The 14370-nt window shown below is 35.0% G+C and overlaps 1 protein-coding gene across 2 annotated transcripts in view; it reads left to right on the forward strand.

Moving 5' to 3' along the window:
* The window catches only part of TWISTNB (TWIST neighbor), a 12559-nt gene extending 1139 nt beyond the window's left edge, over positions 1 to 11420 (forward strand). Inside the window, exons 2-5 of one of the 2 annotated variants that reach the window (XM_011362747.2) lie at positions 6 to 95; positions 4536 to 4677; positions 8189 to 8397; positions 9687 to 11420. In XM_011362747.2, the coding sequence (XP_011361049.1) occupies positions 6 to 95; positions 4536 to 4677; positions 8189 to 8397; positions 9687 to 10104 (859 nt within the window). In that variant the 3' untranslated portion in view covers positions 10105 to 11420. The remainder of the gene's footprint in view (positions 1 to 5; positions 96 to 4535; positions 4678 to 8188; positions 8398 to 9686) is intronic. The other variant, XM_011362756.2, reaches the window with a different exon arrangement.
* Positions 11421 to 14370: the final 2950 nt, after the last annotated feature.

The raw sequence follows: 14370 nt of genomic DNA on the forward strand, positions 1-14370 counted from the left end.
CGGAGGCACATCGCACTGTCTCCGCGCTACCTTAACAGGAAACGCACCGGTATCCGAGAACAGCTCGATGCGGAGCTCCTGCGCTATTCCGAAAGGTACCAGTCTTTTAGCCTTTTCCTTCGCCGAGAGGGCAGCGGGTGGACGTGCTGATGGCGCAAGAGAAAAGGGGCGCATGGGAAAGGTTGTACCGGCCACCATTAGCTTAGCCCCGTGGCGTCCGGGAGTCGCTGTCCGCTGCAAAAGGTCAATACTTCCCTGGTCAAGATTCGTCTAGGGTTTCTTTCATAGGTCGGACAGAAAACGTAAAGGTGACGTGAGTTGTGTCAAAGGAAGGGGTGTAGGGGAAAGACTAGACCAGGAGTCTGGAGACCCGTTATGCCCAGTTCTTTATATTTTCTCATTCGACAGTCAAAGTCTGGAATGCGATGCTTAAGTAGATTCTCATTCTGATTGCACATAATGCATTAGTGCAAGTTTTATTTGTAAACCGTGAAGGATAGTTTCGTTATTGTTTTGGCCCTGGTGCTTTCCCTGGGTTCTCGTCGCTTAGACTTGATCAGGGATGAGAGGAGTATAATTAATTTTGTTTTGTTTTGCTTTTAAGAACAGACACTTTCTTTAGTCTAATTGGTCTGTCTATTGCTTTTGAGCGTGAAAAAACCTGGTGCATTTAAATTAAGATATTCGAGAACCTTGAAAACTTTCAGAACTACAAGGGTCAAGGGGAGGGGGCAGATCACCTTAATACTGCTCTGACTACTTTGGCTCAACGGCAACGGGGTTCTAAAATTAGGATAAGTAGATTTCCTAAAGATTTGTTGTTACCCTTAAGGAATTTTATGAGCCCTGTAAAATTGCAGGACTTTCATATGCCAGTTTTCTTGAGCAGAGTATCCAAAGCTTTCACCACTTTCTCAAGGGATCTTGAACCCTACACAAGTTAAGAATCCAGCAGAATGTACAGCTTCCTCCAAGCACCAAAACACACTCTTGTGTCTGTTTTGTGTACTAGGGATTGGAGTATAAAAAAGAAAAACATACGATCTGTTCTTTAGGAACTTTAAGCCCTAGTAGAGGTATAAATATAAGCCAAATACAATAAAGTGTTAAAATTCATCAGATATCTAAATTATAATAAGAGAAGAAATGGTGAATTTGATCTTAGGACCTTTGAGGACAACTTAGTAGGAGGTTACTTTGAGATGGTGGCATTCCAGGCAAAAAGTGGCAGAAACAGTTGATGGATAGTAGATGCGAAATAGACTACTTTGACCAGAGAATTGTAAGTACTAAATAACCGATAAGGTTTATGTCAGAAGGAGGAGGAGAAGTGCAGTTGAAGAGGAACGCAGTGAGTTAAAGACATGGAGCAGGCATGGAGGGTGGGGAACAACTGAGGATAGCCATTTTGCTCTCCCTTTCAGCCTTTACCAGTCCTCCCCGCTCCCGCCCCACCCCCCTTAAGTAGGGTTAGCACAGTACCTTCCAGTCTTGAGAGAGTAGTATGTATTCCTGATCTCTGTAACATAATCTAACTTTGCAGTTTAGTTTCTTAAACTGCAAATCTGATTTTGATTTGGTAAAATTAGATGATTATTTAAGGAAGGTGAAACTTTAGACAGGCGACCAGTTAAGAGATCGTTATTGTCTAAGAGAATGGCTTTGGGAGATTCAAGGATATACGAGGTGGTCATAAAATCTGGGAAGAAAGGCAACTGTTTGATGTATTTTACAACTTTCTGTAACCAATTAATGCCTTTACTTGACAGGCTAGAAGAAAGTCATCCAAAGCCTCTCCAGTAGGAGCCATTATACCAGAGAGGCTGAGAATGGATTGAATGATGATTTCTGTAACTGAATTGGACAGTGTGGCCACACAGAGCAGGTTGCACTCTGAACAGGGGTGTGCTAAAGATGCCCATTTATTCAGTGCAAATCAGGCACCACACATTAAACTATGCATTACTACTGAGGAACAAAACATCGAACGTAGCAGGAATTGTAATACCAATCAGCCATTTATCATGTGCTGTTTATCATTCCAGACTGGAGCCATCCTGTAGAGTCAGGAGGACTTGCTTCTCTGTTTTAGAAATGAGGAAAAGGGAGGAATTGAGAATGGCTCTCATATTAGTTACCTCAGCAGCATCCCCCATTTGACAAACTTACCACCATTTTTTCCCCTAGCGACAGAATTTTTTTAAAGATATCCCATTTCAATTTTGAAAAGTCTACTTAGAGAAAGTTAGTAATTTTCTAAAATCACATTATATAACTTCTAAGTTATATCTTTGAGAAGCCATCAAGAAAAAGAACTTTTTTCTCTTGTATATGACAGCTCTTGAATTATTTGCACATACGTTTTCTCCCACTAGTTCTAGAGAAGTTTTAAATGTGCAATCTAAGCATCCCTTATACTTGATTTAATTGTTCTCTAAATATTTTAAGTGTGGCTACCACCCTGACTTGAAACCTACTTAGGATGGTTTCATAAAAACAAAAGTAGAAGAGGAAAAGATACATAGTGTTGAGGTGTTTTTGTCTTTGTATATCTGATGACTTACTAAGTTCCATGCTGTGAGTCACTTTCTCGAAGGTCCGATGGATTAACACATAACCTTTTGGGCTTAGGCTCTATGTTCACCTTCCCTAGTCAGTTCTAAACCCTGCAGAACCCAATCCTGTTATAATAGTTTGCAGTACTACCTTTACTGTCACGAAACTACTCTTTACTGTGCTGAAATGAAACTTAAGAGATAATAGAACCTACCTACACAATTGCAAAAAAAAAAAATCTGTAAAATGCTCTAATACAGTAAAGTAAAATGCTCAAGTATGACTTCCTGGGAAGACTGAAGTAGTTAGATGCCTCCAGCACCTATTCCTGGAATCATTGTGAATGTGTCAGTTACAAATATGGTTTGATGGAGGGGTTTTGAGTTGACACCTCAGATAACAGTGTCTCCAATGGTGAAATGCTTTTCTGAATTAATGGATAATTCTTGGTAAAGTTCCAAACAAAACAAACTGTCCTTGAGTTCACATAGTAGCTATATTCCTGGAAATTTTAATGCATATTAAAAATGACTTTATGTTAATATCTTGTCTTTTTTTAAGTTAGATTCTATGCTCAGCTATTTATAAATCAGTTTGTCCCTCATTCAGAAGTGGTGTAGAGCTAGGGACATTTCTTCACTGTATAGGACTGTCCCGCACATGGCAGAATGCCTCCCATCTCTGGACTTTGCCAGTGATTGTGACAGCCTTGGTTAGTACCCACAAATGCCACCTAGGTAACAGCAGTATCTGCCTCCCACTAACCCTCCTACCACACACACACACACACACACACACTTGAGACTCTTTAAAATAGTTGGTTAGGGGAAACAAAGTCTTAGTTTTGTTTTTCAGTCTAACATGCATTATGTTACCCTACCTCCCTTCTTGCTCTCTAACTTCGTGTTTTCTGTGCCCCTTTATTCGCCTTAGTGATGGTATAGTTCCTGCTTAGGAAAGCCACATGCAGAAATTAACAAGTCAAGAGAGTGCTTTCCAGAGCAAGTCTCTGAGTTTATGGATTTTCTAATTTAGCAGTCATTTAAGTTCCTTTCCATTGGCTGCGTTACTTAAACAACCGCCATTAGGGATAAATTCTTTCTCTTGTTCTGTGTGAATTTTTCTAGAAATTTAATGGAGTTCAACAAAAATGTTCTCTGCTCTCAAGGGCCTTAGCATCTTGTGTGGAATCCAAACATATATACAGATAGATTCAATAAAATGAGATTAAGAACTGTGATCGGGCCCTGCATGGAGTCCTGTAGGAAGAGAGGAGGGGTAACTGCCTTCAGCCTTGCCTGAGGGAGTCAGAGAAGTTTTCTGGAACAAGTAGTGAACAAGGTGTGGTAATGAAGCCACTACGTCTGCCTTCCTAGTAATTATAATTTTAAGAACTTGGAAATAAACAGTTTGCAATAATAGTTGTCCCCTAATCCTGTGTTGGATTAGGGGACAACTGTGTAGACCAATGTGTCAGAGACAGTTCTCCATAAATGATATAATTGTATTAACATTTTCGTTTACTAGCAACAGTTGCAGTTTGGGATTTTTCTCTATTAAGTCATGGCTTTAATATTCAAGGGCTTCAGCTTTAACCCTAATACTTCTCTCGCTGTATGCCTTCTAGTACAGAACATTTTTTCTTGCCAAGTCTTCTTTTTTCCTCCCATTCTAGCATGACTAGAGTCCAAATGAGTTGCAAATAGGGAATAAGGGTCAGCTTTTTTGCTCATGTGTAATTGGACATTTCTGGGTACCTATCTTAATCATTTTTAACTTAGCCAATGTATGGGAACCCGTTAGTGAAATTGGACTACTGAACTTATTACAGACTAATCATATGCTGTAGTGCTTCTGGCATGGGTGGTTATATTTAAGACATGTATACTTTTTAGACTTAGAATATCTAATCACTATGAAAATGCCTAGTTTAAAGGAGGATAAAAGATACCATTTTTTTCTTTTTTATTTTTAAACAGCCTATTAGGTGTCCCTGTTGCATATGATAACATCAAAGTAGTGGGTGAACTGGGAGATATTTATGATGACCAAGGCTACATTCATCTTAACATTGAAGCAGATTTTGTTATTTTCTGCCCTGAACCAGGGCAAAAGCTTATGGTATGTATATCTCTTTTTTCCCTAGCTTTCTTTGTATTATGTAATTTGGAAAATTTTAAGATACTGTACAGCTTGGGACTCAAATGGGTTGTTATTGTGGGTAACTAAAAATTATTTTAAAAGAAAAATTAATTTCCATCAGTTCAACCTAAGTAAGTTTTAAAACTCTATCCTAAAACTCAGATGTACAGTGTATGTGTACATCCAATTCTTTTCTTTGTTTAGCACCAGAATGAGCTTAAGTTGTAAAATATCAGTTTTTATTATTTTATAATTTCTCAATTATACAAAAATACAGTTTCTTTATGAAAGAGCCAGACTTTTATAGCAGTAAATAAAAAAGGAGATGCAAATTCAAATGGTTGTGGGACCAGGAAGGATAATGAAAATGAATCAAGGATGGGGGGTCAGGGTACTCAGACTATGCTATGAGAATAAAGGCCCTGTGGTGAAGGTCTTTTGGCTTTTCAAGAGAAGCTCAAAATGCAGAAATTGATGTGAAATCTGTATCTTTGTCACTTGCCCCTCTCTCTCACCAGGAGTTCTCTGTAAGTCTATGTTCATTTGTGTGTGTGTGTGTGTGTCTGTATACATATTCATATGTATATAGAGATTTTTTCTGTAACTGAAAATTTTTATAGGAATTACTTAAATAATAACTATTGACTAACTCTTGATACTGTCAATAGAAATATTGGTCAGATTTTACTATGACAAAATCTATAAGGCATTTCTAATTAAAAAATTTTTTTTCAATTATCAATTAAACCAGTAGATATAGCATCCTTGGCCTGCCAAAATAGGATCCTGCAACCAGCCTTCATAATGTTAAAGTTGGCAGTAGATCTGCACTTTAAAATTCCAGTTCTTAAATACATTTGACCAGTCCATTTTCCCCCATTTTTATTTTTAATAATGAGATAAAATTTACATACAATAAAATACTTAGATCATAATGTGCACTTCAGTGAATTTTGACAAGGTCATTCTGTCTCCTTAGAGGTTACCCTCATTCCTTTTCCTGGTCAAACCTCACTCTATCCTAGACACAACCACTGTTCTGATTTTGTTTATCATAAATTAGTTTTGTTTGTTCTGTAATTCCATATGAATGGAATTTTTCATTATACACTCTAAAATCTGCCCTCTTTTGCTCAGCATGTTTTTGAGTTTTATCCATGCTGTTACATGTATTGGTTAGCTCCTTTTTATTGTTCATGATATCCAGTTATTTGAATATATCACAGTTTATCTGAGTTCAGTGATGGATTTTGGTTTAACAGTCTGGAGCTATTATAAATAAAGCTGTTGTACATTTTTATTTCTCCTAGGTAAAAAACTAGAAGCAGTATTGCTAAGTACTGGGGTAGATGTGTGTTTAACTGTACAAAAAACAGGCTAACTTCCCATTTAGCACTTGCAGGTGCTTTGCATTTTTGTAATCATTTGATGTCATCAGTCTTTAAATTTTATTGGTGGGCATATAATAGCTACTCATTATGGTTTTTTTTTTTTTTGATACTTCCTCATGAGCTCCTTTTCATATGTTTTAATAAGAAGGGCCTGCTCAAGTATATTGCCCATTTAATTGGGTTTTTGTATTGTCATTATTGAGGTGTAATAGTTCTTTCATAGTCTTAATACAAATCCTTTTTAGATAAATGTATTGTAAATATTTTCTCCCGGTCTGTGACTTTTCTTTTAACTTTTAATGGTATCATTTGATGAACTGAAGCTTTTAATTTTGATGAGGTCCTATTTACCATATTATACTTTTATGGTTATTGCTTCCTGGATCCTATCTAAGAAACTCACCTACCCCCTAGGTTGTAAAGGTATTCTGCTATAAGCTTCTCTAATTTTTGTAGTTTTAGCTTTTCTATTTAGGTCTGTGATCAAGCTGAAATTTTTTGTGTATAATGTGAGATAAGCCCTTCAGATCCATTAGCTAATGTCCATTAGCTGCTATTGTCATTAGCTGTTCAGGTGTTCAGACCCATATGTTTGAAAAGACTTTCCTTTCCCCACTGAACATTTTTTAAAAATTGATAGGCTTTATTTTTTACAGCAGTTTTAGATTTATAGAAAAATCGAATGGAAAGTAGAGTATTTTCATATACCTTTCGTCACTGCCTTCCCAACACACCACAAACACATGTTGTTTCTCCTATTATTGAAACCATCTTGTGTTAGTGTGGTCCATTTGTTTTACTTGTCGAGCCAGTATCGATACATTATTATTAAGTAAATTCTATAGTTTACCATTAGAGTTAACTCTTTTCGTTGTACATTCTTTGGGTTTTGACAAATGTATAAATATCATGTATTCACAATTACAGTATCCTGTAGAATGCTTGCTCATTGCCCTAAAAATCCTCTGTGCTCCACCTATTCATCCCTCCCTACATCCCCTTGAAACCCTGGCACTAAGGATCTTTTTACTGTCTCCATAGTTTTGCCTTTGTCAGAACGTCATATAGTTGGAATCATCTGGTATACAGCTTTTTCTTCACATTGTCCCTCTTTCACTTACCAGTGTGCATTTAAGATTCCTCCATGACTTTTCATTGGTTGATAGCTCATTTCTTTTTATTGCTGAATAATATTCCATTATATAGATGTATCATAGTTTGTCCATACCATCCAGAAGGTACATCATAGACCCCAGTCTCCTGATAATGACAGACAAGGAAGTTTTATTCGTCATATGCATAAGGAGTTGCTGACATTAAACAGCATTGTAAACATGTTATAATATTTATAGTTCTAAAATTCAAAATATGTGATTTTTTAAAAATATTTCAGGTTTTTATATACCTTATTTATGTTGATTCCTAAGGGAAGAATAGAATACTGAGTTTTTTGTAAATTTTCATTTTATACTTAAAATTATATAGCACATACTTTTAGTTTTAAAGCTTCTAATAATGTTTTTGTGATTTAGTCACAATAGCCCTGCTCAAGATTTACATATGAAGAGTAAGCTGTCTTCTAATAGGACTGCTTACATCATGCTATACTTAATCGTGAAAGAATGCTCTGAAAGCTTTGAAATTCAGACTGTTTATAAAACTACAATGTGGATCCTAGTTATTAAAAGCATATGCTTCCTGCCTTGAGGTCTTTTCACATGTAGGTCATATCAAAGAGTAATTTCTGCTTGGTTTCAATATAGTTTTAGACTAATCTACTGCCCATGGAATTTTGCAGTGGAAGCTAAGGTGAGTTTTTTGGGAAGTGGAGGGGAGGGTAATTGTTTATCCAGTTAGGTGATTGAAATGCAATTACTTATTTAATAAAATTTGAACTTTCTAAAAGTTCTAAAGTGTTCTAAAATGATGTTTTAGTATAACACGTGCTAAGTTTCAATTGAGATAAACTTTTTCCATATCAAATTATACCATTGTTTTGATGTTTTCTCTTTGAAGGTCTATTTGAAGCTTACAAAGTTTGATTCACCTTTTAACTCTTTGGATCTCTTCCTGATGTTATATTCTTTTCTTCCTCTCAGGGTACAGTTAATAAAGTGTCTTCTAGCCACATTGGCTGTTTAGTACATGGGTGTTTCAATGCCTCCATCCCTAAACCTGAACAGATGCCAGCTGAGCAGTGGCAGACCCTGGAGATAAACGTGGGCGATGAACTAGAGTTTGAAGTATTTCGTTTAGACTCAGATTCTGCTGGAGTATTCTGCATTCGGGGAAAACTAAATACCACTAGGTCAGTTCCTAATCACATTTTTATTATTTTGATACTTAATCATTTCTATTTGATTCTGAATTTAGAGAACATAATCTCCTCTTTGAAAAAATTAGTTTTGTTTACTTAATGTTCATACTTTCAAACCATAAAGTCAGTGTTAATAGGAATCTTAAGTGCTATGACAATGCATTAAGTATTCTAAAGATCTACATCTGGCTAACTGGTTTGTATTTTAATAACTCAATTTTGCTGAGTATTTTCTGGTTTGTTATTAATGTTTTAAATGGTTGATCCCTAAGCTTGAAACTACTAAAAATTTAATTATATTGCATAACCTTTAGCCTGCTTTTATTTTTACACAGTTGAAACAAAAAATATTTTTTTGATTATTATTATTATGCCAGGTAGATAATTTAATTTGTGTTTTTCTGTATTGAAATTCTTATAAGAATTACTCTGCTCTTGAGCTTAGTTCCATAGGAACCAACTGTAATGGGGGTAATTAAAATAAAACTGTTGGAATACTGCTGGTGTTAATTCTTATAGATTCTGCCTTGATAAGTAGCGAGTAGGGGTTAAAGTTCTAGAGTAGCTGTCTAATAGAACTTTCTGTATGATGGAAATTGTATTTTGTGTAATTCAGTAGCTTTGCTATTGAGCACTTGAAATGTAACTAGTGTGACCAAGGATCTGAATTTTTAAAGTTATCTCATTGAGGTTATTTAAATATAAATAGTTAATATGTGACGTGCTATTGTATAGGATTGTACAGTTCTAGAAGGAGGGCTATTTCATTGATCCTTGTTTTTATTTTAGTGATATAAAATAATTCACAGCCATTAAGTAATACTGCTTCAGCATAGGTTAAGAATAACAGTGAACTATTCTTCGAAACAAGGATTGAGGTAGTAGACAGGAAATCCCATTTGATCACTACCAGAAGTATATTTTCTCTCTATCATCTATGTCAGTGGTTTGGCTAATAAACCTGGGTATTGTGATGTTTAATGTTCAGCATCCAAAATTTCTGAACAAAACCAAAATTTAGAAGCCATATCTTGATAACCTTTTTCTGTGTGAAAACAGTTTGGGAGGAAAACTTTGGAAACAGTAATTTTAACATTTCCAAGACATTTCAATGGGCTGAGGGATATTAGGAAAGAATATTTGAAATTTATGCCATAGTTACATATCTTGTGCTGCTGTCGTTTTTTAGAAACATCTTTGCATGTCGAGATATTCTTGATCTCATTTTGTTCTTTCATTTGCGCTTATCGCTCTGTACATTCTTTAAACTTAATTTATAGTTTACAAACCAAGTGCTCTGCAGTTTCTGAAGAGGTAACAGAAATTGGCACTGAAGAAGATGTTGAAAAACCTCCAAAGAAGAAAAAGAAAAAGAAGAAAGACCCAGAGCCATATGAAGTGGAAAGCGGTACCACAGAGCTAACAGATTTTGCAGATGTCACCATGAAGGAAGAGACAGACCTGCAGGTTAATAATGATATGAATGGCCTGTGGGAGGAAGAGCCAAAGAAGAAGAAGAAGAAGAAGAAGCAGCAGCAGCAGCAGGAAGATCAGGGCCAGGACCCTGTTTTCCAAGGCAGTGACTCCAGTGGTTACCAAAGTGACCATAAAAAGAAGAAAAAGAAAAGAAAGCACAGTGAGGAGGCTGAATTTACCCCACTTTTGGAACAGTCACCTAAAAAGAAAAGGAAAAAGTAATTTTCCTTAGTGTAGTGTAAATATGATGTAGTTTTTAAAAGATTGGTTTATTCACAGTAAACGAATAAATGTTTGAATGATACAAAGTGCTTGTGTATTCTAGTAGTTTTCAAAACAAGAAACACTTGTTTAGGAGTTGAGTTTTTGGTACTAAAATTACAGAACTGATCATTAATTTAGGAAATGCCAGTATTATTAAAGTGCCATTTTATTGTATGCAGAATGAAAAGATAAGAGCTGCTCTGACTTCCAAATCTTGGATTCTTCCAGTTTTTACATTCTAAATAAAATTATTTCTATCATCTCAAGACTAGCAAAAGGATTTTATAATGCAGTGTTATATTACTAAAGAATGAATTTGAGCTTGGGCTTTCGGTTTGTTGCTTTTGAAAAAAAATAAGTTTCACCTTTTTTGTGAAATTAACAGGCCATTTTGTTTCACTTTTTTTCTTTTCTTTTTTTTTTTTTAATTCAAGGCATTTACCAGTTTCAGATTCTCCTTTATCATGGCTACTACAGTATTTTTGTTATTTAATTTAGACTGGTTTGCAAAGGAGCTTCTGAAGTTCCCAGACCTCTTAAGAACTATGTCACCACTGACTGTGTGTTAGGAAACAATATTCACCATTCTTTCTTTCCAGGTGTATGTGTAGTGTTGTTTTTTTTTTTTCCCCTCTAAGTTTAAGAGGTCATTGGAGAGGGCCTTTGTCTTGTACTTGTTCATTTGTACCTCAACAGTTCTGCTTTCTTGCTGTGTGTTGGAGGAAGAGGATCTGATGAAGACAGGATAAATGTGATTCTGATTAGTGGGGAATTTCTCAATTTTTAATAATTTGGTTAGGCTACTAGAAATTGTTCTGAAGAGAAAACTGCTCTTCACTGCTTTCCCTGAGAAAATGTGGAATATGTCTTAACTATTGGAAAACTGAGTAATGAAATGATGAGCTGGTTCAGGCTGATAATACACAGCAGTATTCACTCATTTACCAGATATTTGACCATCTGCTGTGTGTAACACATTCTACTAAGGTCCAGGGATATAATGGCAAGGAAAGGAGATGTAGTTCTCTCCCTCGTGGAATGTCAGGAGGAGAAACATGCGCGCGCGCACATAGACACACTCTATAAGTAAGAACATACAGAAAACTAGTAATTGTGGTAAGTACTACAAGGAAAAAGATTATCCACTTACTGTTAATTGTGTTAGTAACTATAAATGGATGAATCTGTAAATTGGTCTCCACATGGCAGCTATTTTTGTTGCCATTTATGTAATTTCATAAATAGTATTGGTCTCTTATTGTTTAATTTTTGTTAATGTATGAATTCTCCTAGTAGTATATCTCGATCTGACTATAATGATAGAATGTAGAATTTGCAATGTTTATCAGCAAGTAGACTTGCCAGGCAGTGGAAAGGTGCAGGCCAGTGTCTTTCCATGTAATTTAGTCTCAATGTGCGTATTGAGCCTTTGCAATGTGGCTAGTCCAAAATGAGATGTGGCGTCAGTATAAAATACACACTGGATTTTGAAGGTGTACAAAGAAGGAATGTAAAATATCTCAATTTTGTATATTGGTGAATTTATATTTTTTGTATAGTGGATTAAATAAAATGTTAAAATTCAGCTTTTTCCAGTTTTGTTTTTTACTAAAAGATTAAAAATTGTATATGAGGCTCACATTTTTCTTTTAAATGCTTCCTTATGAATTTTTAATTTGAATACATAATTATAATCATGTCTGACTTAATATAGGAAATTAATTTTTAGTGAAATAATTCACCCTTCATAAATACCAGAGAAGCTGTCAAATTTATGCTATTCATGAAAAAATACACTGTGACTTAGTAAAATAAGCAAATTCCCACATATTGTTTGTATCTTTTCAGTTGGTGTTTCTATCATGATTTATTTTAAAATAATTTTCATCTGAAGAAAAAGCATGCTGAACTTGAAACCAGATTTATTTATGCTTTTTCATAGTGTGAGTAGCTTTGAAAAAGCAGATCTAATCATTTGCCTTCCCTAGACTACAGTGACCTTTTGTTTTTTATCTGATACAAAACCTCTGATAATATCCTCCATATACTCTTCAAAACATTTGTCACATGCTATACTAACTTAGTTTTATCTTCTCTCAGAATTTGCTCATTAAAATCCTCCAGCAGAGACTAACTGCTTACCCCCCAACTTTGCAAGGCACCTCAGTCATTTGAAGTAAATGACTTAACTGGTTACCACTCTCAAAGCACTTATAATTTTGTTTGTGAGATATACAACAAAGTGTAAGTAAGTTCAAAAGGCGTGAATTAAGTGTGGAAACGGTCATGAATAATCCCTTTTTTGCAGGTTGAGGCAAAGGGTAATGTTCGAGCTGGTTGCTGGATGAGCAGTATTTTGACTCTTAGAGAAGGGACGATGTGGCCTTCTGGGGCAGAGCCTGAGAAATACCTAATGGAGAAAACCGTTTCAGACACTATCTTATACATAAAGTTTTTCAGACTAAAGTGGGCTAAAAGTGCATGCTTCATAATCATAATATATGTTTTTATTAGATTTTTTTATTTTTACTCGTAGCACAGCATTATTGTTTCAAACTGTTTGCCTCTTTATAAAACATTTGTCTTGACTAATACGTCCTAAGTTTCCTGAGGGCTGGGATTATGCTTTATATCTATTTAGCCGGGGACCCTTTGTGCAGTGAAAGCATCAAGATACTTTTAAATTGATAAAAGGAAGAGCACAGTTTCAAATGGTATCACTTCACCTCAGATGTGATATTCTTAACCTTTTCACACGTATTTCAGTAAATGCATTGTGACGTGGTTTTCAAGTATTTTTATCCCATCAGTGTGGCAGTGAGAACTTAGATGGAAACTTCCAAATGGTCAAAATTGAATCTCTTACTTGCTTTATACATTTACCTCAAGGATCATCTTTGGACATTTTTCTTCTAAAAAGAAGATATTTTGCATTACAAAGTTAATATGTATTCATTTTTTAAAAAAGTTCAAAAAGTATCTCCCTACCCTCCAAGTCATTGCTCCCAGCCCTCCCTGCTGGGACATATCCATGTGACAATTCCACACCCCAGAAATAATGACTACTGTCAATTTCATGTATAGTTTGAGTTGTTTTTAAGTGGATTTTAAAGTAAACTACTCATATTCTTTGGACCTTTCACTCCACAGACTACTTTTCATATGTATAGAGGTGTTGTATTGTCTGCTGAATTTTAATGTATAGATAATTTATTTCATTTCCTAATGGTAGATATTTAGCTTTTTATATTTTCCCCCTTAAACATTGAGCATACATGTATAGACATTCTTATTTGAGTGATAAAATGTCCTAGAAGTGGAACTGCTATATAAGAGAATAATTTTACTTTTTATTATAGATTGTCAGATTGTCTTCCAGGAAAGTTGCACCTATTTACAATCTTATCAGCAATGTGTGGTTGGCAAGCTTGCCAACATAGAGGTTACCAGTCATTTAAATTTTTGACAGTCCGATAGGTGAAAATGTTATATTGTGTAATTTACTTTTTGGGGGGGGGGGGTGTTAGTGAGCCTGAACTACTTTTTTGTTTATTGTCTGCATTTGTTTTCTTGAGAATTTCTATTCATGTCCTTTGATCATTCTTGTGGGATGTTTTTCCAATTATTGCTTTTTTATTTTAAAAGAACTCTCTACATATTAAGGATGATAATGTTTTTTTTCTATTTGTGTTCAAATAATTTTATAATTTGTCATTTATATTTAGCTTCACTGTTTGCTGCTCAGGTGTTTATTTTTATGTAATCAATGATCTCTTTAGTTAGAGTTTTATCTCAATGTTTTTATTCCATCCCGAGATTATAAGTTACTTATATTTTCTTATAGTACTTTTATCATTTTAATTTTATACATTTAAAATTTTAATCCATCTAGACTTGGTATATGGTTAGATGCAGGAATATACTTTCTCCCCAAATTGATGTTCCTATGTCCCCAAAGTATTAATCCATATTTTCTCTATAGATTTGAAGACCTATTTTAGCTTATGCTACATTCCACATTCTAAAAATGGTCCTATTTCTCTTCTGATGGAATTAATGTATTCTAGTACAGGACCACACTGCTTATTACCATAATGCAGTAGGCAGAATTCTTAGAAGGCCCCTGAGATTTCCTACCCTGATCCTCATAACTGAAGATGATGAATTTTCCTCCATGATATATTATTTATAGTATAATTATGACTATAATTATATGGTACAGTT

The sequence above is a fragment of the Pteropus vampyrus genome, unplaced genomic scaffold, assembly GCF_000151845.1.
Source record: "Pteropus vampyrus isolate Shadow unplaced genomic scaffold, Pvam_2.0 Scaffold4, whole genome shotgun sequence".
NCBI classification, from domain to species: domain Eukaryota; kingdom Metazoa; phylum Chordata; class Mammalia; order Chiroptera; family Pteropodidae; genus Pteropus; species Pteropus vampyrus.